The sequence below is a fragment of the Rhyacophila brunnea genome, unplaced genomic scaffold (assembly GCF_057557595.1).
Source record: "Rhyacophila brunnea isolate RB1 unplaced genomic scaffold, BYU_Rbru_1.0 scaffold_8, whole genome shotgun sequence".
Classification (NCBI taxonomy): Eukaryota; Metazoa; Arthropoda; class Insecta; order Trichoptera; family Rhyacophilidae; genus Rhyacophila; species Rhyacophila brunnea.
The window spans coordinates 39963778-39989705 of NW_028233350.1; the positions used below are offsets into that span (position 1 = coordinate 39963778).

The following is a 25928-nucleotide window of genomic DNA, read 5'->3' on the forward strand; positions in this document are numbered from 1 at the left end:
GACACTGTGACACAGGACGCCAACATAAGAAACGGGTTTTTCGACATATATATGACCGATCGTCATAGAGTGTATTTTAAGCATTATGCAACGTCAAAAGAATATTAGGTTCTTGTTCTTGTCTATTTAGTTCAAGCCAGCAGTAAACAAATTTTGAAAATAGCAGATATACTGGATTATTTGTTAGGTTAGGTTAGATTATCATTCTTGAATTCATGAAATTTGCCGCTGTTCTCGCCTGGCTTCCGGTGAACAGACTTCTAAGTACTTACCGAATATTGTATGAATATTTATATTACAAATTACGATAATAATGTGCTTGGTATCGGTTATTAATACATACTGCTAAATAGAATTCCGTAGAATGAAGATTTCAGATAGCAATGTATCAATATTGATATACCTACAACACAAATATAAAATTAGACAGATAATAATTTAGTAATAATACATACAATGATTCAATTTTGTAGTTTCTTGCCAAGTTTGTGGAGGAAATCATTCACATATAATAAGATAGAATTAGTGTGAAGAGATAAGACATGACCCTAGCAAGAACTTTAATCGCTATTGTCGTTTTGCCACCTATATTAATTATTGTTTCACTGCATAAGCTGTGATATTAAAATTACCAGTGACAAAAATGCCTAATTAAAACTCAATAATTACCTACTCAGAATTAAGTTTCTTTAAAAAAATTGGCCGAATAGAAATTCATGAGATTTCTGAAGTTCGGAAAGTCGCCAGGTAAGAGGGACAGGGGGCGAACACATGTATGGTGGTGTGACCACCATACATGTGTTCACCACGAAACTTGCAGAGAATACGGATAAAGGTGATAGGTAAACCTATAAAATGAATATGTATGAAGTAGCGCTCGAAATGAACCAGGGCGTGTAAAAAAAAAAAATTGGATTCCGGTTCGTGAATTATTTGGAAAATAAATAAATTTATTTATTTCACACATATAATTGCAAGATAAAAAGAACTTTTTATATACCACGTTTTTAATTTTTCTGTTGAATCATATAAACTTGACAATTATATGTATTAATAATTTAGGACAAATAAGGCAATTGTCAACAAATCATTTTTTTGCTATTTTGCAATAAACAAATATAGAATACTGAAATGTCATTTTAATTTCCATAGTAACGCACGTATATATTAATAATTTAGTTGCTAGGACCCCTTAGCAACCCAATAATAGTGGATTGGATTACGGATTTCTTCCGAAATAACTTTTCATACAAAACAGAATTAACTGAAAATGAAATCAATTCTACTTAAAGATGGTTAAAAGTATTAAAAGAATGCATTGGCATCGTGTTCTGATATAATCTAAAAGTTTCAAATGTCTAGCTAGTCAGGAAGTTAGTTAAAAATCGATTTCAAGATGTGTACTGGATAAACAACCACCGGACAAACAAGAATACGAGCTAAGAAAAACGTGGTAAAAAATAACGCTTTGTATGTATTGCAAACAGTAACGTTCCAATTTTATTACGTTCTTTATTTAACTATTTCTTTTATTCAACGAATAATTCACAAGATTTAAGAATGTACCATTCTAATTAGTGGTTAATGAGCGGACGGGGCGTAAACCCAAGAGATGCAGGTTCGATCCTGCCGGGTGTCTTACTTTTCAAAAAGATTTTTTCTATCGGTTATAATATATTTTCTCAGAAGTGTTTTTCAAAATTATGTACCTACTTATGTTCATTAGATTCAATAAGAACAATACTTTGATATTGATTTATATCAAATATATGGTAACAGTAATAACGCTGTCATTATTATACGACTTGATACTTACGAGCACCAACCAGAATTTTATTTAAATTACACGATGATTTAATTTTCAATTCACTACCTCCCTATTATCTTGTCTTTCCCTTGTATTCAGTGACGTCCCGTGGGGGTAGGCAGATTGAGCGTCGCTCGGGGGCGGCACTTTCCCGAAGGGCGGCAAATCGAGGAGAATCATTATTAATATATAGAAATAACTACCTAAACTTAGTAATAACGGAAATACATTTCCATTAAAAAATTCAGCTCACTGGTTGGAAACAAAATGTGTTAATTATTACTATAAAAGTTTTAAAACGACTTTATTTTTTTTGTCGGGTTCGCGATGTCTTGTTTACTTCCGTTGTCCTTGAACGTCACGTGAACAGCAATGACACGTGTAGATTTGCAAATATTTGGATTGTAGGTAGGTACATAAGTACTTAGGTACATTAATTTAAAATTTATCCAAATATGTTTGCTAGTTACTCGATTTTGAAGTCATCAGGCGTATTATTAAATGTACCTATCTGAAATCGTAGATACGCGATATTGTCTATTAACGCAGAAGTGGCATTTAAATTAGATTAACTAGTGGTATTGTTAGTAATGTATCCATACAACACATTTCTTAGATATTGTAGTCATGAAGGATGATAAAAAGTACTGTATAAAAAAATGTGACGGCATTTTGGCACTGCCTAGGGGCGGCATTTTGTCTAGGGACGTCACTGCTTCTATTCCGGTGATTTTGATTAGGTACGTGTTTTATTTAGACATAAATTTGATCTCAATACTATACGGCCACAGAACGGATTAATAAAATATAGAATTCAGATAGCCTATACCCCAAATACACGAAGCATGGTTTTGAATGTGTGAGTATCCTACGAAAATGAAACACATTATAGACGTGCACTAGTGTGTGTTGCAACCTTCAAATACACCAATATTGAATGAGCGTTAGAGCATAAGCCGAGAACAGTTGTCAGAACAAAAGACAAGCTTAGCATGACGTATTCTTGACACTTGTTTAAGTTTACCTCATAATCTTACACACTCGATATCGGTTGCCTGTTACTCCACACCCGTTAGGTATTTCGGTACCCATTAATTCTGTGTTCCCTGTATACGGCCAACTGCATAATGCATATAAATTTCCGGACATAGAGGTCTTCATCCAGCAGTGGATTGACCCAGGCCGATTATTATGGTGATTATGAATTCACACACGTGACACATAAATATTATTATGGTTGTAAAATTTCCGAGGGTTTTTTTCTCTTGACTCGTTGAGGACCACTGATATTATATAATTTTGATAATAATTAATTGCATATTTCTATTTTGTTCTCAGAAGCTTCCTCTGGAAGAAAATAAATAAATGAATTTGATTACAAGGCATTTTTTTTCGATCGAGTAACATTTTAGCTGTTTTACCAGATGCCACTAGTGTGTAGATAATAATTGGAGTAATGTCTATTTTTAATAATTCAGGCCTTGTAAAGCTGACGTGAGCTAACCCACATTTCGTAAAAAAATAATTAATTACATACAGTCAATGATTTGATCTTAGTAAAAAAAATAAAAACTATCATGTTCAGTCTTTGTTTATGACTTTGACTGCGACTCGCTGTCATATCGCCTCTTCTCATCTAGCGGTGGACCCGTCGATCAGGTCCTCACTCCAATTCTGTCAAAGAACTTTACAATTTTGTCAAGGTCTTCCGTCTTACCCACCGCCAGGGCACCTTTCAAATTGTCAACATTCTCATAGATATCCGCAATTCGCAGCTGTACTCTGTGTCTTTCATATTTAAGGCATTGTACTGCTATAATGTACAATTGGCCTCAATAGAGTGGAGGTTATATAAACATATTTTTTACAAGGAATAGCTGTTAGACATTCGATCAACTAGGCGCGCATACTAGGGGGGGGGGGGAGGGTTATCGGGTCCGGACCTCCCTCAGGAACGAAAAAAATACAAATTATGTAGGTGTATAGAATATATATCTTCTTCAGGATAGGAGGATCATGACCTAGATGACTTGGCTTCCGAACGGCTTTCAGCATTCTGCTACACACAAATCCTGTTCATGAATTAGGGAATCTAATATTTGTAATATTTTTCGGACGCGGCATTTCTAAAGACAAGACAGCTCGGACGACACAAACGGACACTGTCGATCCTGATATCCACCAGCATTCGATAACCACTCGTGGATACGACCGGTCGCAACATCTCGTATGTGAGCACCCGTATTTAACTGGAGGCCTGCTAAACTCAAAGTGCGGAGTGTCTGGTTATGGGGAATATACCTAGAAAAGTGCGCGAGATTCACGGCTATAGCGATGATAAGCTATACGTAAAAGATGGGGTAAATACACATTAAAAAAATAACATGCATTTTTTGACCAGTTGTGGGTTCAAGCCTGCGATTCACTGTTTTGTATTAATGCAAAGACGGCCGCTCTACGAACCGAGCCAAAGTGTGTGTTTATCATAGGGGTTGTCTATAAATGATGAGACACGATTTTCGGTATTTTGACCCCTTCAAAAGAAATATGTTGAGAATTCATTTTTCAAACACATGTCACATTGGTATAATACAATTTGTATGTGACATTTTTTAATTTAAGCGGACACTATGGAAAACCACATTGTAATCACTTGAACAGGAATTTACATTAATTGCACCCATATTGTAATGTAGGTAGAGCTCATTTTCCAACCACATTCACAATATGTATTCACGTACTTACGAAAGAATGAAAATTGTATCTGCAGACCCAGATGCCGATGAGCAGGGTTTGCACATACAAATACAATCATTCCTGATTTGTCAGACAATTTTGACTGGAGACAGCTATCCATACAGAAATATATCCATTAGAAAAATATTAGCACCGGACGAGAGTTGAACCCGCATCCATCGAATTCCAGCCAATGTGATTTATTTTTCCAATTTTTATTTAATATTTAAATGTAATAGGTACCTACCTATATTTCTGATGTGTTCTGAATTATCTATATTCAATCAAAAATGCTACATTCTTAAATCATGTTTAATTTAAAGAAATATATTTATTTTCTATATAGGTATCTAAATATTCGGGATTGCAATACTTAACGGTATATCAAAACCGGTATCCCAGTATTTTTCAATACCGAAATACCGTTTTTAAAAATAAGACAATACTATTCGGTAGTGAAAGTGGAAAAATAATGTATTTATTAACATAAAAGGTTCATTATGACTCTATTTTTTAATGGGTTACGCGATGTCTGGTTTACTTCCGTTGCGCTTCAACGGCCTTGGAGATCAGCAATGGCACATGCTATAAAATATGAATATTTAGGTTACATGTAAATTGTACGTAAAACATTTCACAGTGGCACAGTTCGCCATGAGCTTTCTATCGGAAAGGGATGACCGTATACTATACGGTCTCGAATTTTATTAGATTTAATATGAACATTAATTCAATTTTCATAGCTGATTTTGGCAAAATTCATGAATTCAAGAATGAAAACCTAACATAACCTAACCGAACAAATAATCCAGTATATCGGCTATTTTCACAATTTGTTTGTTGCTGGCTTCCTCTAAAGTGTAAATCGACAAGAACCGTGTTTTATTTAGACATAAATTTTATCAAGTAGGTACTATACGACCCAAAGAGGTTGGATGGTGTTTATAATAAATATAATAATATAATGCCATATATTTCTGATACAACATTTCACGGTGAAGTGTGATAGTTTCCGGACACAATATATTTATTGATAGATACTTCTGTTTTTTCCATATATTTCACGAATACTGGTATTCTATAGGAAATACCGAAATACCGGTATTATTATTTTCATTTGGTATTGCAATCCCTACTAAATATATTATAATAATATGAACAAAATGCTCTATTCAATAATACCTATTAAAATACAAAAATAAAAATATTCTTTATTAATAATAAGTCCTTAGTTAAGTTTAATGCAGTTTCAAATAGTACTGCCTGCCTCTTACTAATGTTTCAACATTGCATTCACCATTTTATAGGAATATGCAAAGAGTGACTGACTAAAAGCAGGAAAAACTAAATATTATGTTCTATTTATGCCCCAGCACAAGTTAAACCCCCCCTTTAACCGAAATAAACTCTGAAAATAGACATAACATGTAGCGGTGTAGTTCAGTACAAGAAAGGTGAGTGGTTATTTGCAATTTACTATTAAATAATTTATTAATCGACAAGCATCAAAAAAAAAAAAATTAATATTTAAATTATTCCCATACACATTAATAAACACAAATCAATTTGAGTGATGCAAGGTTTGGATTTACCTTTGAAGAAATTTAATATACTGATTCAATTAATACTACCTAATCTTGTGTTTTGTTCGAAAAATCACTTATTAAAATCTAATAAATTATAATATAAATTAGTATTAAGGCTGGGGGGTATCGAGTCCTATGAATAAGAGCTTGGGCGGAGAACAGTTAATATTTTAAAGATCAAGATGGACAGTATACAGTTGACAATATTTTTTCTATTTACTTTACTATCAACGTTAATTTTCCAGATTTAATATCAAGTGACTCTGAATGCACTCATTCACTATTCCCAGCACACGGCGTTATCTGAGCCTGGATTTCTCAGAATAATATTCTGATAAGTAAAATGTTTGTTGCACACCTTATAACTAATTTGGCACATTTATAACACTATTTAAAAAAAACCTAATATTAATATTTGTCTGCACTGCAGCCACTCCTTGTTATAAGACTGTCAGAAGCCGGTTTCGGCCTAATCCTCAAAAGGGGTCAATTTAGTGGTTGTTAGTGGTATATTAAATTAAACAGATTGGTTTATTAGTCTATAGCTATTTCAGTTGTCACACCATTTATCAAGACTACATACCTATCTGTAGAATATTATAAATTTTAAAATCGATTGCTACCAAGTAAATGTCATCTCAATTAATGAAACGTAATATATTTAATATTTTACACTCTATTGACATTTGAGGATGTGAGCATAATCAATGTTGACGAATGGTGTTGGTGTTTTTAATTTGTTGCGATCCAAAACATTACTTTTCCACTCGGCAATTCATTTATATTTCAAGCTCTGGGCCCAACTGTCAATGATCAATATTGTTGAATAATAAGGGTACTTTGACTATCTTACCCTTCTAGGCAAGGACCTCTAGATTCCATAGAATACAAGGAATTTGTACTTTCTCTACAAGGCAGTGGTGTAGTTGGACATTTTTCAAGACAGAGTACATGAACTTTGCATAATGTTAATGTTAACTAACCTAATATTGATAAAATACATATGTATCTTGTGAACGAATATGTAAAAGACAAAAAACAATAAATAACAGAGCCTTTCGACGTTACGTTTCGACATTTAATCTGTTTTCGATGTGTCAAATCGAAATTCAAACGGACCACTGCCAGCACAAACTAGCACCTCAAGCGCCGAAGCATGTGAAACTCAAAAGCGTCCGCCACTTTTAGATGCGGTTTTGTCAGGATCGAAGCAGAAATAAAATTTCTCATACAGAATAGAAGCAGACTGCTTCAATAGCTTAGATACTGCTTCGTTCTAAAATTGCCCTTCAGGAATACAGAAAATGATGTCATTATTGTATTTTTAAGTTGGATACAACAATCGTCAACTCAACAGAGAGTAAATAAATGAGTCACTAAACCAGTGATAGCAATACAAAAGAAAAATACAATTATATTGTATCAGCTGACTTACTTTCTCTGCACGTGCGCCAGCGAAGTGAGTGAAGTATGAAGATGGGCAAGGCGAGTCTCCCAGATGGACAACTGGTCGGAGCCCGCTCCTGCGCCTTCACCTCCGCCACTGCCGCCTCCGCTATCACCACCCGCCATACGAGCCGACCCTGCCAAGCTCTGATACTCTTCCACCTATTCACAAATCACAATCAAAATTAATGTTCTGATTCTTTAGACACCTCTATGCTCTAATGATTTTACCAAACTGATGTTGACACATATAAGTAGGTATATAAAAAAAGTGTTGTACATATAATAACGTCACATAATCTTTTCCCCACAGAACAGATTAATAAATAGAATTCCCAATACACTACATTTTGAAGCAGGGTTTTGAATGTGTGAGCGTGTGTGTTGCAACCTTCAAATATGCCAATATTGAATGAGCGTCAGTCGATAAACCGTCATAAACCACTTGCCAGAACGAAGGACGAGCTTAGAATGGTGTATTCTTGACACGTCTTTAAAATTATTCCATATTCTTCCACACCCGAGATTGGTTGCCTATTACTCCACACCCGTTAGGTATTTCAGTTCCCATTAATTCTGTGTTCTCTGCTCTTACCTTATTGTAAATCAAACAAGTCCAAACCTGATGGACACCTAGTAATGCGGCTCAATTACGTGAACAGTGAAAAATATTCAACCTCGCTTTCCGTTTTGATAGGTACAGGAATTTGAGAACAGGTTTCAAGATTTCCAGAAAAATTATCAATATTGTACAATATATTATTTGCGACTTCATTTTCCACAATCCAGTTATAATCGTATATATTCAAGTCAAGGAATAATTTGATCATGTCTCTTTACTGAACTTTACAAGACCTATCTTCCCAGAGGAAAATATATCTATCTTCACAGTCACACCTTCATGTATTCGCTTTTTGGCAGCATATACATTTGTGAACAATTATTTTCAAGGATGAATGACACAAAGAGCAAAATTAGAACAAAAAATATTAGTAAACAACTTCAGAGCACACTGATAATTGCGACCACTTTCATCATACCGGATATTGACATATTAGTTTCACAAAAACAATGTCAAATGTCCAGTTTTATGTGTCTCTCTTCACTTTTATATTTATGTGCACCCTAATATAATTTCTCATCACTCAACGTAAACCAGGGAAGCCAAAAGATTCAACACCAATGTTTTAAATGATACACGTCCCTGCGGTAGAATACTGTATGGTGTACAGGTTGGATGTTTTTGCGTTTCTTAAAATATTCCTCATTTTACAAATGAAATAAATGCTTGTCTAAAAGTTATAGTCCATATTTGCACCTTATTTTATTAAATTTATGAGCTATGATTGTAAGATTATTTGTTACTGGTTATAGTCAAGGTTGTGGGTGTTAAACTATTGCCATGTTAAGACTTTTCAATGATCTCACTTACCAGTAGAATAAACTTCCGTCATACGAGGGTGGGTCAATAAGTCCTTAGAAAAGCCGACAGGTGGCGCGACTAGTACTGTAAGCGGTTTGTTTTCATGCAGCGGCACTACCGATTCAGTATGCTGCGAAGTTTCAATCAGATTGGTCGGGTTGTTGTGTGTTTCTCGTACATTTAAAAAAAAAATTGCTTGTAGAAAATGGAAAAATGGAAAATGAAGAAAATTGAGCTTAGAGCTGTTATTAAACATTTTAATATAAAAGGGTTAACAGCAAAGGAAATAAAAAATGAGTTGGATTTAGTTCACGGCACATCTGCTCCTTCACTTGCAACTATTTATAACTGGTTAAATGAATTTAAACGTGGTCGTACATCAACAAAGGATGAACCACGCTCAGGACGTCCTGTAGAGGTGACTACACCAGAAATGATCAATAAAATCCACGATATGGTGTTAAGTGACCGAAGATTAAAGTTGAGTGAGATAATTGAGGTTACAGGGATCTCAAAAGGTAGTGTCATTTCTATTTTACATGACAAATTGGGCATGAAAAATATTTCTGCAAGATGGGTGCCGCGTTTGCTCACAGTCGACAATAAACGCAATAGGGTGGTGGCCTCTAAAGCCCTGATGTCGCTCATGCAACGCAATCCGGATAAATTTTTTCGTCGCTTTGTGACTGTAGATGAAACATGGATACACGACTATACTCCCGAGACGAAAGAACAGTCAAAGCAGTGGATTGCGAAGGCAAACCATGTCCAAAGAAGGCGAAAACCGTAAAATCAGCTGGTAAGGTTATGGCTACTGTATTTTGGGATGCACGTGAAATTATTTTCGTTGACTATTTGGAAAAAGGAAAAACAATAACAGGGGATTATTATGCATCTTTATTGGACCAGCTAAAAAACAAAATTGAAGAAAAACGGCCTCATTTAAACAGGAAAAAAATCCTCTTTCATCAGGACAATGCCCGTGTTCACACATGTTTACGATCAATGGCTAAAATTGAAGAATTGAAGTTCGAATTGGTGGACCACCCACCGTATTCGCCAGATTTAGCCCCCAGTGACTTTTTCCTTTTCCCAAACTTAAAAAAATGGCTAAGTGGACAACGTTTTTTTTCAAATGAAGAAGTCATCGATCGGACAAATGCTTATTTTGAGGACCTTCCGAAAACTTATTTTTCTGACGGTTTAAAAAAAATTGAGAAACGTCTAACCAAGTGTATTGAGCTCCAAGGAGATTATGTTGAGAAATAAAAAAAAAATACAAAAATCAAAACTGTTTTAATGCTTTTTTCTAAGGAATTATTGACCCACCCTCGTATTTAGAAATAAAATGACATTTATCCGCAACCAGATACCTTATGCCGGAACAGAGAGTGCAAAACAAGGATCATGAATAGCGGTCAACACGAAGTCGTATCCCTTTTTCTAACTGACCAATAGATGACAGTCGTCATGTAGAACTGTGTTAGTAAACATAATATTGAAAATGAAAATCGATACCCTTCTTTTTTTATTTTATGCGAGAGAGCCCTGTACAACTATTATGTCTCTAAGTACCTTAGAACTGAGAGTCCAAAAGTAACATATTCCAGGAGAGCAGTTTTACCATAGTTAATCTAATTTTGTGAAAATACTCACTCGCGCTCGGACTAAAACTCCGTATGTTGGACTTCCGCACTTTTGCAATTAATCTTTTTGCTATAGCTTAAAGAAAAAATGACTTAAATTGGACATCCACTCTTTCAGCTCTAAAGTATAATAATTGGACTACTGTTGTTTTAGAAGTAAGTATTTTAAAACCATGTGACATTGGACTCCCAAATTTTCAGCATTAAGGTTATACCTCAGTTGAGGCACGGTCTAAAAAGATCGTGGCTAAGCGATGCGCGGATTGCGGGTTGCAGGTGCAAATGATGCATGTCAAACGAAATATAATTTGTAATATAAATCCAACATGTGTCCATTTAATGTTCTGTTTATTATTCTATCAGTAACAATAATAATATATTCATTGACATGTTTTCTTATTAAAGTAAATGGGTAACGTTTTTAGTCATCTTTACACGATTTAAGAATTAATACGCCCGTCGCCATCACGAAACAAATTGACGTGTTTCCAGCTCGACGTTCTCTCTTCGAATGGCAGCGAGTCCAAAATTTCGTCGCGCCTATAATTGAAAATTATTTGCCGTTTCACTCATGTATCACCTTAAGAGAATGTGAATACACATTTAAATCTGCATACCTACTTAACTAAAAAATGATAAAAATGTGACTTCCGCAATTTCAGCTCTAAGGTACAGATATAAATCGTCTGCTTACTATGCAAACCTTCTATGTCTGTTTTATGTAAATTTTCAGGAGAGAGTGTAAATGTTTTATTTATTACGTATTTTATATCATTTAAAGTTCACTCTTTTCTGATAAATTTAAAACTTTTTTATTTATAAAAGAAATGTAATAAACTCTCTCCTCTCTCTCTAAGAGACTCTCTCCTGAACATTTACATAAAACAGACATAGAAGGTTTGCATAGTAGGCAGATGAAATGTGCTTTGTTGTATGTTAAAGTTATTATAAAAATAAATACATCCGGTGGGTTCCCGACCGTAAATGAAGTACCTGTTATCAATTACCACACCAGTCCCCGAGATAAAGTCCCAACCCGTAGCTTCTGCCGTCTATTATAAAGTGACCTAAAGGTTAGTAGATAGGTGACTATCTCACAGTGGCGAAGGGTGGAGGTAGACTATTAAGATCCAACATAAATAGTGCACATTAAACTTTGTCAGTCGTATGTATTTGTTTTCATTGAACTACGACAACAATGTGTAGATAGTGTTAGTTTTGAAAATTCTATCAAACCCTGCCTATCCAAGCCATAGTAGATAATAGTAAAAAAAAATTTGTTCTCTAAAATATCTAAAATTATGCCATTAAACCATACATTATTTTAAATATTTTATTGATAGAAGAGTATTTTTTATCGATTAAGGTTTGGTCTAGACCGAGCTTAATGAATTTTAAAAAACTAACTAACAACACCTGCAATATGTATTCTTAATTCAACAAAAACAAATAAGTATGACTGAAAAAGTTTGCGCTATTTTTGTCGGATCGCCCATAGCATACCTAAACAATTATGGTTTGGTTTAGGTTCAACTGAATATTAAAAACCAACTAGTGCCATCTGCAAATTGTATTCTTGGTTCAATGAAAACAAATAAAGAGAAATAAGATGTCGAATCTTAACAGTCTACCTCCACCCTTTGCCACTGCTATCTCTAACTAGTATCGATTTTTAACATAATATTGTGTTCTCTGAAGGTCTGATGTTTGCAATGCATGCATCACTTTATCATGTTACAACGATAAAAAATCCATAAAAGCTTATTTATAAACTTAGAAGAGATTTCTAAAGTTTTATAATATTTTGTAGACACCAGCGCTCGAAATGGAAAAATTTACGAACCGGAGCGCTCAACAGTTTTCTGAAGATTTTTACATAGTAAAGTTATCAAAGTATATGTGTTTTTTTTTCATAAAAATAAGTGTGTTAGATTTTCTATTATATGGCCTATCCAGCTCAGACGGTCAAATTATTTATTTAACGAGACGGAGCGATAATTTTACCGATTTCACGAACAGGAACGGCGCTCCGGTGCGTTCCGGTCCATTTCGAGCCCTGGTAGACACTCAAGCAAACGTCACTATCAGCGGAAATGACAATTTTATTTTCGGAGGTTGACTTAGACAGAATGGGACATAAGACATTATTCAGGCGCCCAAAAGCACTCCAACTCAGCTCTACTCTGGGAACAATTTCATCAAATATACATCCATCTACTATCCAGACACTTGTTGTCATAGATAGACGTAGTTTTTCACCTGTTCGAGTTGAGTGCCATTGATGAGGATCTCTTTTTGGCCCGCAAAGCAGTTGAACATGACTTTCGTCTTTGTTACATTTATTTTCAAGCCTACTTCGTTGCTTAAATCCCTCTGCTCTTTGCTCTGCTAATAAACACTTTTCCTGAATATCGATGATATTTTATATGCATTAAAAATGTTAATACAGCAAAAACTACCAAAGTAGAATCGGTAGAATGTAATAATATTGAGTAGTTTAAAGCAAAAATACCTTGGCTAATATATCTTTGTAATCTTTGATGATGGGCACTTCCTGTCCTTTGGCGTCTCGGTGCTTGACGATGAGCAGCCTCGCTCCGGCCAGCCACAACTCGAGTTCAGCCACAGCACCCCTCACGACCGCTTCGTGTGAGGCAGACGTCCAAATTTTCTGTCAATCAAATAATAAATCCATTCATTTTATAATACGTAACATTGCCATTTAATGACAGATAAAATGATCAATCAACCATGAAAGAAGAAGACTCACGAAAGCACACAAGGGACTAAGGAAGTGAACGTAACACACAATATCTCTATCGCATACAAACTATGTATACCTGCCGTATATATCTGTTGGATATTCCATGCATTCATGAGTTTCTTCCGTACATTTGATTGCTGAACGTTATTCTAAATCAAGCAATTTCTTAATAGACACACACGACTTATTTGACAGGTTGTTACCTTGAATGGCAAAATCGCACCAAGCTGAAACTGTGCATACAACATCTCAAGACTTGTCCTAATATCCACAAATGTGTTTAATAGCCATTATTATTTTCTTTCATACTTAATCTTCTTCTTCAACTATGTCTACCCCTCAGTTGGAGCATATGGACACCACACAGCGCCTCAAAGAATCCCTGTCGCTCGTCAATCTTCTTGTCTTGCATACTGGCAAGTTCACATATTGTTTTTCAATTTGTGTATGAGTCAGAGTATGGACCTGATAGGTTGAGCAAGTGGCTGACATCCATTTATCGTAAAAACTAAATCTGTTACTACAAACTTTCACTCTGTGGAGGCCCATATAATCCTATTAGGATCGAATATGGTCAAAGAAGAAGAAGAAAATAATGAACACTATATAAACGGTAGCATAACAAAAATAAGTGAAATCATCTGAGGCACCAAATTTTTAAAATACATCTTTAGTAATAGATAGAGGGGAGTGGAGACATCCTTGAAGGTGACCAAGAATCTCAGTGAGCTGTAGTGCCAACTTTGATACATTTATAAAAGTAATTATTTATTACCTACCTGTAGCATTTTGGCGTTGATTTTGATACTGCCAGCAACATTGAGGAAGTCTCCAAGGACAATTGTATCAGCAGGTTTGGGTGCAATATCGAGCAGTGAGAATATTTCCCGCCAGTGTCTCTCGGTGAAGTCGGCGCCCCTCAGGTGCTTCAGAGACGGTACGATTTCCTTATATTGGTTGATTTCTTTCTGAATGAACAGCGTGATTGCGGTGTATGGCTCCAGCTTCTGACTCCAATCGGATACCAAATCGTCGAGTAAATGCAGTTTCTTTTGGAACAGGAACCATTCTTGGGAACTCAATGATGACAAATCTGAAAAATTACAACACAATATAATATCAAGGTATCACAGGTACCAAAATATTAATATGAATATATATTATCAAAAACCATACTACAAATCTCACATTTAGTAGCACACTCCTGATAGGTGATTTGAATTACAGGTAACCTCGTTCATTGTGAATGCGAATTCGGTATATTGTCATGACGATTTTTAATAATTGTTTTTTTGGTCCTGCACTTATTTTGACATGTGCCACGTGCCAGGAATCATCACAATGAGTAGAATTACAAATGTACAATCTTTCTCAGTCCCTCACATATAATTAAGTTTTTTTTTTGTTTTGAATTAATAACCATGTCATTGCTTTTTGGTGGTTGTTAGTCATTTTGAACAATCACATACACCCAGGCTTTGAGAAAATCACATAAATATTGTGTCCTCAACGGGAATCGAACCCAGAACTCTCGGGTGGAAGGCCAGCGCCTTACGCAATTCACCACGAGAGCCGCCTCATATAATTAAGTTACGAGCTCGAATGAAACAAAATCAAGCCGATACGTCATAGACAGGTCAAACAACTCGATCCTTTTTGCAACGCTGAACAAAACTAATGTTAATTTTTCAGATAGCTTATCGTGACCGTATCCAAAATGTATCCCCCGCGATCAATGATCAGGGAAGGGGGTGTTCCTGTATACCAAAGATTGGAAGTTTTAGTTTTCCATTTTTCTATGCAACATCAACCATATAAACTTCCAACTCTTCACTGGTTGTATGAAAATTGGTAGACTAGGGGGTCAAGAAAAATTATTTTATTTAAAGAAAAATTATTCTCAAAGATTCTTTGATTGCCGTACAAACCTTCGTCAAACTGTTTGAAAGGTTCCCAAAACTTCGCGTCATCATCCATTTTTTTTTCTACATCAGTCCACAGAGATTTTTCTTCCAGCTCGAGACTAAATTTGTTGCACTCATTCCTAAAATAATATTTAGCTTTAGAACTTCAGGCCCCAGGTGCCACATAATGGTGGTAAATGATGAATTTTCAATATGGTGTGAGCAATCTGAAGCTCTGTAGGTACCAGTGGCGAAGGGTGGAGGTATACTGTGGAGTCATATCTATTCATTTCAATTGAAATGTGAATATAAATTACAGATGGTATTGATTAGCTATTAAAATTCAATTAAATCCTGCCTAAAGCAAACTATAATAATAGATATTTGATAAAAAATATTCTTCTGTCTATAAAACATCCAAAATTATGCCATTAACTCATACATAATTTGAATACGTGTATTAATTAAGGCTCTAAGTACCAAAAAGTAGTATTGCCTGTAGTTACAAAATACCGAGTCATTGCAGTAAAATTGCATGAAGCAATCTTTTGAAAAATGTAGTTTCACAGTGTGAAGCAATCACGGCAGCTTCCATTATTTATGTATTAGAAACTCGCGAGTATCAACACACTATCGTCAGCCATTTTATATTGAATGCCGTTGACCACTGCAGTGGTACTTATACCGTTATAAATAAAACACACCAACGGACTTACAACGTCGAGAGGTTTAAATATTTTGCTGTATTTTTTTGACTTGCTTGAGGCACTTAGACCATAGTTGAAGTTATTGGCGTTGGTATGTAGAACATTTTTTCATAAAAATGTCAGTTTTTATTATTTTGGTACTTAGCGCCTTAATTAATACACGTATTCATTTTAGATAGGTATTTTATAGATAGAAAAATATTTTTTATCTATTATTGTTTGGCTTAGGCAGGGTTTAATCGAATTTTTAAAACCATTTGCAATCTGTATTCTTAGTTCAATGAAAACAAATATGTATGACTGATAAAGTATGCATTATGTTTATTGGATCTCCATAGCCTACCTCTACTAAATTATGGTTTGATGAGGCAGGGCAGACAAAGTTTGGTGTGCACTATTTATAAGGGATCTCCACAGCCTACCTCTACCATTTGCCAGCGGCGCATACATATTAGACTGAATGCTTCAAGTAATATAGTTACTATATTGAGAGTACGAAGACCCAGATGGGACAGTCACATTGATAGACACGATTGATCTAGAACTCAGCATAAGGCTTATGAAGGAATCCCAATTAGCACTCGGCACTATGGCTTCCCCCAGAAACGGTGGGTGGCCAACATCTAGATGGACACAGAGAGGCCGAGAGAGAGATAGAGAGAGATGCTACTTCAAAGTTAAAGTAAAAGTAAAGTAAAATTTAAATATTTAAAATAAATTAAAATAATATCTATGGAAGTACTTACACCATGTTTTCCTTGTTCTCTTTGAAGGTACTCCAATTCTGAGTGGCATCGGCCAACAGCTGATAGCTGTTGCGCAACTGCGGCATTGACACATCCGAAAACTGGTCAGCTTTCGGTTTATTCTGACTCCACCTCGAATGCCACACCTCAACCGACACGTTAAGATTGGCCCATTCTCCCAAGAGACTCGCTTTTACCGATTCTGCCTGAGAAGATATAAAAATTATAACATGATAATGATTTCAAAACAAAGTTCTTGCTGATTCTACGATATTTGAATTATACTAACGAAAACCAACACGATGGTATTTACTGATTATATGTCGTAACCACTGGATAGAGGCCACCAAGTCGACTTCCTTTAATGGCTCCTCGAAAGCATTATGTATATTACTGAATATTACTGAAACGTCAACTGCCAAATAATATACAATGCTATAAACAAAACTGCCAGTGATCTACCACACTCTACTAGTGTCATTCTTAAACCTGAAGAAATGTATTATATTTGCCTAAGGATATTTAAATAACATTTATCTTTCACCAAAACAAATAAATACCTACGCAATTTCTCATTTGTCTTCATAATTATAAGTTTTGTCTTCTTTTGGGCAATCATTGTCAAATTAGTCTCTTACCATGTAAAGAGCCTACTGCGTGATGGTAACGGGAAACTACACCCCGGTTTTATGTCTCATAGTCCAGTGCGTAAGGCGCCGGCCTTTCATTCGGGGGTCCAGGGATTCAATTCCTGGTTAAAATAACTTAAATCTATTGTGATCTACAATAGATTTAAGTGATTTTCTCAAAGCCTGGGTGTTTGTGATTGTTTCACTACACTACTGCCATTAGGACTCATGGACTGTTGTAGTGTGAAAGAAGTAGTGTAAAGAAATATATATTTTTTAATTAACTTAATTAAAGCGTGGGGATTCACATATTATCTTTCACTTACTCCTGCATGGCCACGAGTGACACAATACAAATCAAGTCGTTAGACAAGGTCACGAAGGCTTTCTTATAATGAATTTGAAAATGACTTTCACGTAAGCCAGTTAAGAAAATAAAATTGAAATTATTTATTAAAACTGAATTTACATGCTGTCCATGACTCAATTCCTATGGGCAAACGGTGCAATTGACTAAAATCCATCCAGTGATCGACCGGTTGATGCATAGGATATGCTTGCTATAAAAAATGGCACCATGTATCAACGTGGCTACCAACTCTGCCACACTAAAAATGTCCCAGAAATACCATCATATTCTGTAAGCCGGCTCTCCTATCAAAACTCGCCAAAACTGGCGACCGAGTTCCGAGACGCGCGAAACATTGTTGCGTGTGACAACGTGCACATCTACTAGCGCCACTCGTGTCTCGAAAAGTCAAAAAAATATACCCTGGCCAGACGCACTTACGCAAATATATCAGACGATGAAACAGCGATTATTATATATTGGTACTGCAGAAATTTAGAAAGTAGAAGGCAAAAAAAGTAGAAGGTAAAAAATCTAAAATTCTAAAAAAGTAGAAGGCAAAAATATTGGATTTATCTGTCAATTAGGCATATATCAATGCACAGTGCATCATTTCACCGGCGAGCAGTGATGTCTAGATACGAATGGCAAAAATGGCCGAATCGAGCGCTTTGCGCAAGTGTGGGGTCGGCTTTATCGGCGTCCAAAATGTTCGTGGAGTCGATACTCGATCTGTCGCTTTGCAACACAGATGTTTTTCAGTCGCATTCGACCAATCTGCGAAGCTCCATTTGACAACGTTTGTTATGTAGATGACGATGACGTCGCATCAACAAATTCGACATGCGGCGCGTGAGGCGAGTCCTGATGTGCTAGCCGGCTAATAATAAAAATGCACGAGGCTCTTGCTAATACAGTCCATGCTCTCTAGGTAAATTTATATAAGTACCTACCTGATGAATAATTAGCTGTTCATGGTTCTGCATATGAGAGATGAGATTGTCCCACTGCTTCGTGAGGTATTCCAGAGGACGGGTCCTTTCCCCTCCCCATGCACGAACCATGCTTTGCTTCTTGCGTAATCCTTCCAATAGGATCGTCATCTAAAAGAAAAGATTAATTAAACCCCTTTAAAGATGGGAGCAGCGACTTGGAAAGAATTGAGAATACTGGAGAGTGTTCGTGAATCTTCGAGACGTTAAAGAACCCATATAAGGCAGTGGCGAAGGATGGAGGTACACTGTTGAGATCCAACATAAATATATAGTGCACACTAAACTTTGTCAATACATATTTGTTTTCAACGAATTAAGAATACAAATTGCAGAAAGTATTGGTTAGTTTACTTATTTGTTTTCGTTCAATTAAGAATACATAATATTACAGATAGTGTTGGTTAGTTTTTTTAAATTCATTAAGCTCTACCTAACCAAACCCATAAAGAGAAAAATATTCTTCTATCTAAAAAATATACAAAATTATTTATGATTTAATGGCATAATTTTATATATTTTATAGATAGACGGACATCTTTAGGCTATTATCTATTATGGCTTGGTTTACGCAGAGTTGAATTGTAAAAACTAACCAACACTATCTGCAATTTGTAGTCAGTTCAATGAAAACAAATACATTATATTATTATGACTGACAAAGTTTAGTGTGCACTACTTATGTAAGATTTTAACAGACTACCTCCACCCTTCCCCACTGCCATAAGGAATACAGAAAAAAAACATCCTATCAATCATTGTATGATTCAAGATTACAAATTACATAAACTAATCATGACATCATATTTGATACAAGTCACCTGTGGTTCCTTTTCTTTCAGGTCCTGAAATTCTTCGTTGGCAGTCGCCAATTCTTTAGCATTCTTCGGAACAATTTGAGTGAGAGCTTTATTAGCGGACATAATGTAAGTATCGAGCGTGGCGGTATCCCTCTGGAGGCTGGTCTGCAGAGACGTGGTGAGGGCTAACCAGTACCGCCGGTTGTGTGCTTCCAATTCACTCCGGAGTGACGCGCTGCTAATCCATATCCACTCGACTCGCTCGTCTTCCCTAAAGATTAATTCAAAGTAATAATGAACATACATAATTTTAAAATATCTCATGCACACACACACTAGAAAATATCATTTTGCAGAGAAAAAAAAATACAACACCCAACGACAATTTCATGTAACAGCTACTAGTTCAGTAAGATGCCCGTAGCTTAATTGGAAAAGCATACTGGCGCAAATCCACCAGATACAGGTTAATGTCCCGCCAAATTTCTTGCTTTTATACAAGCAAAACAATTATTTAGTTATTGACCATACAAAATTTTGAAAACACTTCTAAGAAAATATATTATAACTAATAGAAAAAATCTTATTGAAAAAAGTCAGACATCCTGCAGGAATCGAACCTGCATCTCTCGGGTATCGCGCTCATGCACATATAACCATTATGCTAAAGGAGTCATACTTAATTGTGACAAATTTTAAGTAATGGCCTTTAATACTCACTGAAGTGCTTTCCAAATTGAGCTATTACTGGCGATCGGCTTTTGTATTTTTAATCAAAGTAGGTATTATTTTATACTAACCAACGCCACGGATAAATAGAATGTTACATTCTTAAATAATGTGAAATATTCGTTGAATAAAAAAAATAGTCAATTACATTTTAGTGGCTTAATGTTAGTTTCTTTTTTCTAACGTATTTTATTTTCAAACGAGAACAATATGCACATTATTAACCCATATAATATTGTAACCCTTTTTTCAATAAATCGATGAAAAATAAAATTGGACATGTCAACATTTATTTATATCACTTTAAGTTTTTATAAATCGTATGAGACTTTACTACTATTGTTTGCACACTACGATAGCTACTTACATAGGAAGTTTTGCAATAGCCTGTCCGAAGGCCTTGCAATCTTTAAAATTTCTGTCCCAATCTGCCGGATCAGTAAGGTGAACATCACACAAGCTGTCCAGGTCCACCGTACCCATTGCGCCCCATTTTCTCCAACGCTGGACTGAATTAATGACAGTCTTCAATGTACGCTCCACCTCTTCCAGCGCACCACCGATCAACCAATTATTTCTACAAAAACAAATAAACAGTAACAGTTATTATTACATAAAATATACCGCAACTGGAGATTTAAATAAATATTGTCATGTTTATTGAGTATTATTGAATGATTATAGTCCGATAATAATTGTCATAAATAAAAGCATGAAATTTGGCATGATGAATAAGCATAGACCTAAGGGTCATTTTGAAGATATTGAGCAAAGATCAAAATTTAACCAGCACATGTATTCTATACACAAGGCTGTTTTCGGGCTTTACGGCAGCTAACTAGGGTAGGAAAGTATCGAAATATTAACACTTATTGTAACAATTACAATAAGTTAGCATTCTGAACTGTCAAAACTGTCTATCCCACTCTGAAATTTATCACAGTCAAGAGGGGTGCTATTAAAACATAGCACTTATTGTAACAATTACAACTAACTTATTGTAATTGTTACAATAAGTGCTAATACTTTCCTACTCTAGATAGTGGCCAAAAGCAGTCCTGTGTATAGAATAGATGCGCAAGAGCCCCTAAATTCCAAAATGGCGGAGGATAATACAATATTCTTTAATTACCGTGTAATTTGATTGATTTTCAGTATATAGATGTATTTTATGGTGCTATATACTAATTTGAAGATAAACTTGATAATTTGTAATATTGAGCCTATGAAATACCAAGATGGCGGCCAAAAAATCACATTCCTAATTAGATTGATTATTTTCTATATGATTATATTAAAAGGTTATGGAGTTGCAACTATTTTTGGAAGGGTATTTAGTGAAACGTGTGTATGATTACAATAAAACCAATAAAAGGCTTTTTTCATATTGCTCTATTGGAAATTGTCACCAACCGCCCTTTTCGGCTTTATTTCAACAACGAATTATTTCTCATTGCAGAGACTAAAATCAAATGATTCCCATTTACTGGTTCCCTTCGCACGTTTTAAAACCTCCTCATTGGTAACGTGATCAGCCCCAGAAATCCTCATCATACGCCGATACAACCACTTCTCAAAAACCTCCAGTATTCTGATGGTCCGTTCCTTCAACATTCAGGCATCTACTCTTTGTAAAAATGACCATTTAGTGTATTTAAATGCAGAAAATAGCATTACGGACATCTAATAGATTATGTATATTATTACCGCTTAACGATTGATCCAAAAATAGATTCAGTGTCAGTCGGGCTGGATTGGAGTCCAATGAAGTGCGAAGGAAGAGACACCAGTTTACGCAGTTGAGAATAACTATTGGCGCGAAGTTCTTCCAACGGAGGCTGCAGTTGAACTTCTTGGTGTCTGAAATTGGAAATGCAAGATGGAAGACACAAAGTAGAGAAGATTTTTAAAATCATACATGAACAGAGTTTGACAATAACTAGAGGGAGCTTCGTGAGCTTTCAGTATTATATGGTTGAATTGGTAGCCATAGTGAAATTAATATATTGTAGATTGCACATTAAAAAATGATACATAGCTATCGAATCTGTCATCTGTGATAGTCGTCGATACACGATGTCGGTTAGTAATCTAAGTAATAGTAAAATAGTTACCTACTTTGATTTAATAAACAAAAACCGATTGCCAAAGTAGCTTGATTTCGAAGAACGCTAATGAGTAGGTATTACAGTGACCAATAGTTTAAATTTGTCGCTATTAGTATGTCATACCGTAGCATAATGGATAAAATGCGCCGATTGGGGCGTTTACCCGTGGCGATGCTGGGTTCGATTCCCGGCCGGGTGGCTTACTTTTTTCAAAAAAAGATTTTTTCTATTGGTTACAATATACTCTCTCAGAAAGTGTTTTTCTAAATTATATAATGTACAATAATTTAGTTATAATTGTTACAATAAGTACTATGTTTTAACAGCACCTCTCTTGACTCTGATAAATTTTAGACAGAGATAGACAGTTTTGACAGTTCAGACGGTTAACTTATTCTAATTGTTACAATAAGTGTTAATAATTCGATACTTTCCTACTCTATTTAGCTGCCGTAGCGGACCGAAAGCAGGCTTGTGTATAAAATAGACTCGCAGGTAGTGTAATCATTAAAAAATATTCGCAAGAATTACAGATGGATTGATAGCTTAATGCAGTGTTTTCCAACCTTCCTGAGTTAGCGACGCACTTAAAACTAATTAGTATTTCATAATCACTAAATTAAAAAGTTTTACCTTAAATAATTTTCCGACACACTGGTTGGGAGACACTGGATTAATGTATAAGAGATCTCAGCCAGACAGTGAAAAATGTGAGTTTGAAACCCACTCAGTCAAATTTTTTTCAGTTTTTCAAAATTACGTATTTTTAATAAAAATTCTTACATTCTTATCTTGTGCATATTCAGTGTTGATTAAAATATAGAACTACACTTCGGCATTATTATATAGTTGAAAAATCATGTAAAATTTGTGTAAAACCGTTTATAACTGCACTGGAGTGAGTAATCATAGTGAATATAAAAAATAGCCGCCATTGCATATGTAAGAAAATCGGAATATCGGAACTGAGTGATCTTAATATTTTTGGAGTTCACCAACTTGATCATGCTTCATGTGCTTGCAAAATAATTTCAAATGTCATAACAGAAATAATGTGTAAGACTCCTTCTCTTTATAGTCCAAATTCTTTGGTCACAGTCAATATCTTCTAAGGTCTTCAATGTCTTATAATGTAATATATTACATAGTAACAATTATTTAGTTAAGAAGGTAAAGTTGATTCTAATATAAAAACTATAACTATTTATTTACCTAAACAGAAGTTCCACTCTGATGACAGGCAAATGGGGCAAAGGGTTAATAAGTGTACTGCGGTATTGATGTTCCAACGCTTTATACAGTTGGATATCCCAATGGATTTTCCATGCGCGGTTGTTGGTAAAGCCACGTGTCTCGACCTATAAAAGATACCGTTAGAATAATTAAAGCAACAAGATCTCAGGCTTGGTACGATAATATTTTATTGGTGTTGAGTGTGCGCAGAGCCAGATTTACTATGGGCTAAATGGGATTAATTATCCTTTTATATATTAAACCCTGAATAAATTAATAGTGCATATTCCGCAATCACACGGTCAAAGACAAATTATTTGAGGGCGAAGGGCATCAGAGCAATGTACAACAAATACAGTATGTGGCTAGGAAGGTACAAACATAAACTATACGCATCAATGCGAGGGATGGAGGTAGGCCATTGATATACGACATAAATGGTGCACAATAAACTTTGCCATTGTCACAATGGACTTTTTCATCGTTGCAGTTCACCACAACTTACCTAAATCCTTAACACTGTTATTCCGCAACTAGATGAATAACAGGCACAAGCTAGCTCAGGGTATTAGGTTCTCGCACTAACTCTCTGGTGAGGTCCGATCCTTACGGAAAGGACCACCAGAACCATTTTGGATCCGGTAGGTAGGTGAATAACATTATCGCAGTGGCCAATTGCGGTTAGAAGAGTAATTTAGAAAGGGCGCCAACATACTTTGCTATTAAAGAAATGGTATAAAAGAACATAAAATAAATGCAATTAAGAAGATACCCAACCACCCACAAGTCTCCTCTTTAATAAACCAAAATAGAAAAGGAGGGTCAGGAGAACTAGACTGAGGTGTTTGCCCTGTTTAGAAAGAGACACAGCATCATGCAGTTAGGTAAGGGGAGAGAGAGCTTGGTGCAGACAGATGGAGAGATATCCTGGTGGCAAACATGACCTATATTGAGATAGCATACTATCAAACACAGAATAGCCACAAACTTATTTTGATTTACTCCAAGTCATAATACAGGGAAATATTGGGGGCAGGAGAGACGGAGGCAGAAAGAGATTCTGTTGGATACTGAACCGCCATAAGTGCTGAATGTCCAAGGAGTTGGTGATCTAATACTGCTGGCCAAAGATAGGTAGATGTACTGCAATTTGGTTATTGACCTTTGATAGAAGACGGCACCAAGAGAAGTAAGAGAATGATTAGTCAGATAAAAAATACTAGAATACTAAAAAATACTATACAAAATGATTAAAATATCAAACCTTTTCAATGATATCTCTCATTTCTCTGATCTTCTTCTTCCATTCGGATTGCTTTTGAAGTAAATCTGTATCCATCAGAGTAATTACTATATTTCTCATGGCATTATGTTGATTTGTCAAATAAGTATTCTGCAAGCATAAAAACGAAAATCAAAATAATCATAATACAGTAAACAATCCAGTTTGCGAAATATCTGTGCATGAATTTAATTTTTTAAAAAATCGCTTGCTTTCGTAAACATGAACCTTACTTTAGAAAATTCGAACTGATATTATTAAGATTCCTGCAAACAAAACAAAATCACAGATTTTCTTAATAAATAATGAGTATTAAACATGTTAAAATAATTGTCTGCTTTAGAAATGTATGTAGTATTTTAAAAAGAAAAACCTATAGTTCGTATAATCCTACTGTATTTGCGGAATTATAAATTTTTTCGGTGGATGATTTATGATATGTCTGACCTGCTCGACAAGTTTTGACTCGGCTTCCTTCAGTTTGTCAACGTATCTTGCAACCGCTTCGATGTTCTTCCAGGGCACGGCGGATTGTTCCTTGACGAGGGCTGCCAATTGCATCGCAGCTTGGAGCATCATTGGCCTCTGCGAGACAATCATACGATCGCCTTGGGTGTTGTGGAACGCCGCAACCTATGAATTAAAAAAAATAATAACTCACAGAATGTCGGTTTTCAAAAAGCCTGTCATGGATTGTAAAACAAAGCAGATTTTTTTGAGTTTCAGATTTTTTTCATCCGAAGAAACAAAGAGATTGGACCAGAGGATGTCTTATAAAATGTTTACATTATAATACTTCACAGTGATTCTGTGTCATTTTTAGTATGGTTGAATTGATAGCCACAAAAAAAATAATATTGGCATAATGCCAGCTATTTTGATGTTTACTATGAATGAGTATTATGTATGTATAACATACGTGATTGTTGTGAATGTTCATTTTAATGTGAATGTTTTGGTTTCGGTACAAGTCAAGTGTACCAAATAGTCAATGTGTAATGAATTTGTAATCGTAATACAAAATGACTTTTTACACTAATT

At 35.3% G+C, this 25928-nt stretch overlaps 1 protein-coding gene across 1 annotated transcript in view; it reads right to left on the bottom strand.

The window, feature by feature from the left end:
• Nucleotides 1–7560: 7560 nt before the first annotated feature.
• LOC147064225 (cytoplasmic dynein 2 heavy chain 1-like) overlaps nucleotides 7561–25928 on the bottom strand; it is a 31412-nt gene continuing 13044 nt past the window's right edge. Inside the window, exons 12-23 of the mRNA XM_085958677.1 lie at nucleotides 25335–25520; nucleotides 24870–24998; nucleotides 23585–23730; nucleotides 21972–22124; nucleotides 20632–20841; nucleotides 19557–19806; nucleotides 18697–18846; nucleotides 16766–16971; nucleotides 15337–15452; nucleotides 14188–14501; nucleotides 13157–13315; nucleotides 7561–7737 (exon numbers count right to left, since the gene is read on the bottom strand). Of these exons, the coding sequence (XP_085814803.1) occupies nucleotides 7561–7737; nucleotides 13157–13315; nucleotides 14188–14501; nucleotides 15337–15452; nucleotides 16766–16971; nucleotides 18697–18846; nucleotides 19557–19806; nucleotides 20632–20841; nucleotides 21972–22124; nucleotides 23585–23730; nucleotides 24870–24998; nucleotides 25335–25520 (2196 nt within the window). The remainder of the gene's footprint in view (nucleotides 7738–13156; nucleotides 13316–14187; nucleotides 14502–15336; nucleotides 15453–16765; nucleotides 16972–18696; nucleotides 18847–19556; nucleotides 19807–20631; nucleotides 20842–21971; nucleotides 22125–23584; nucleotides 23731–24869; nucleotides 24999–25334; nucleotides 25521–25928) is intronic.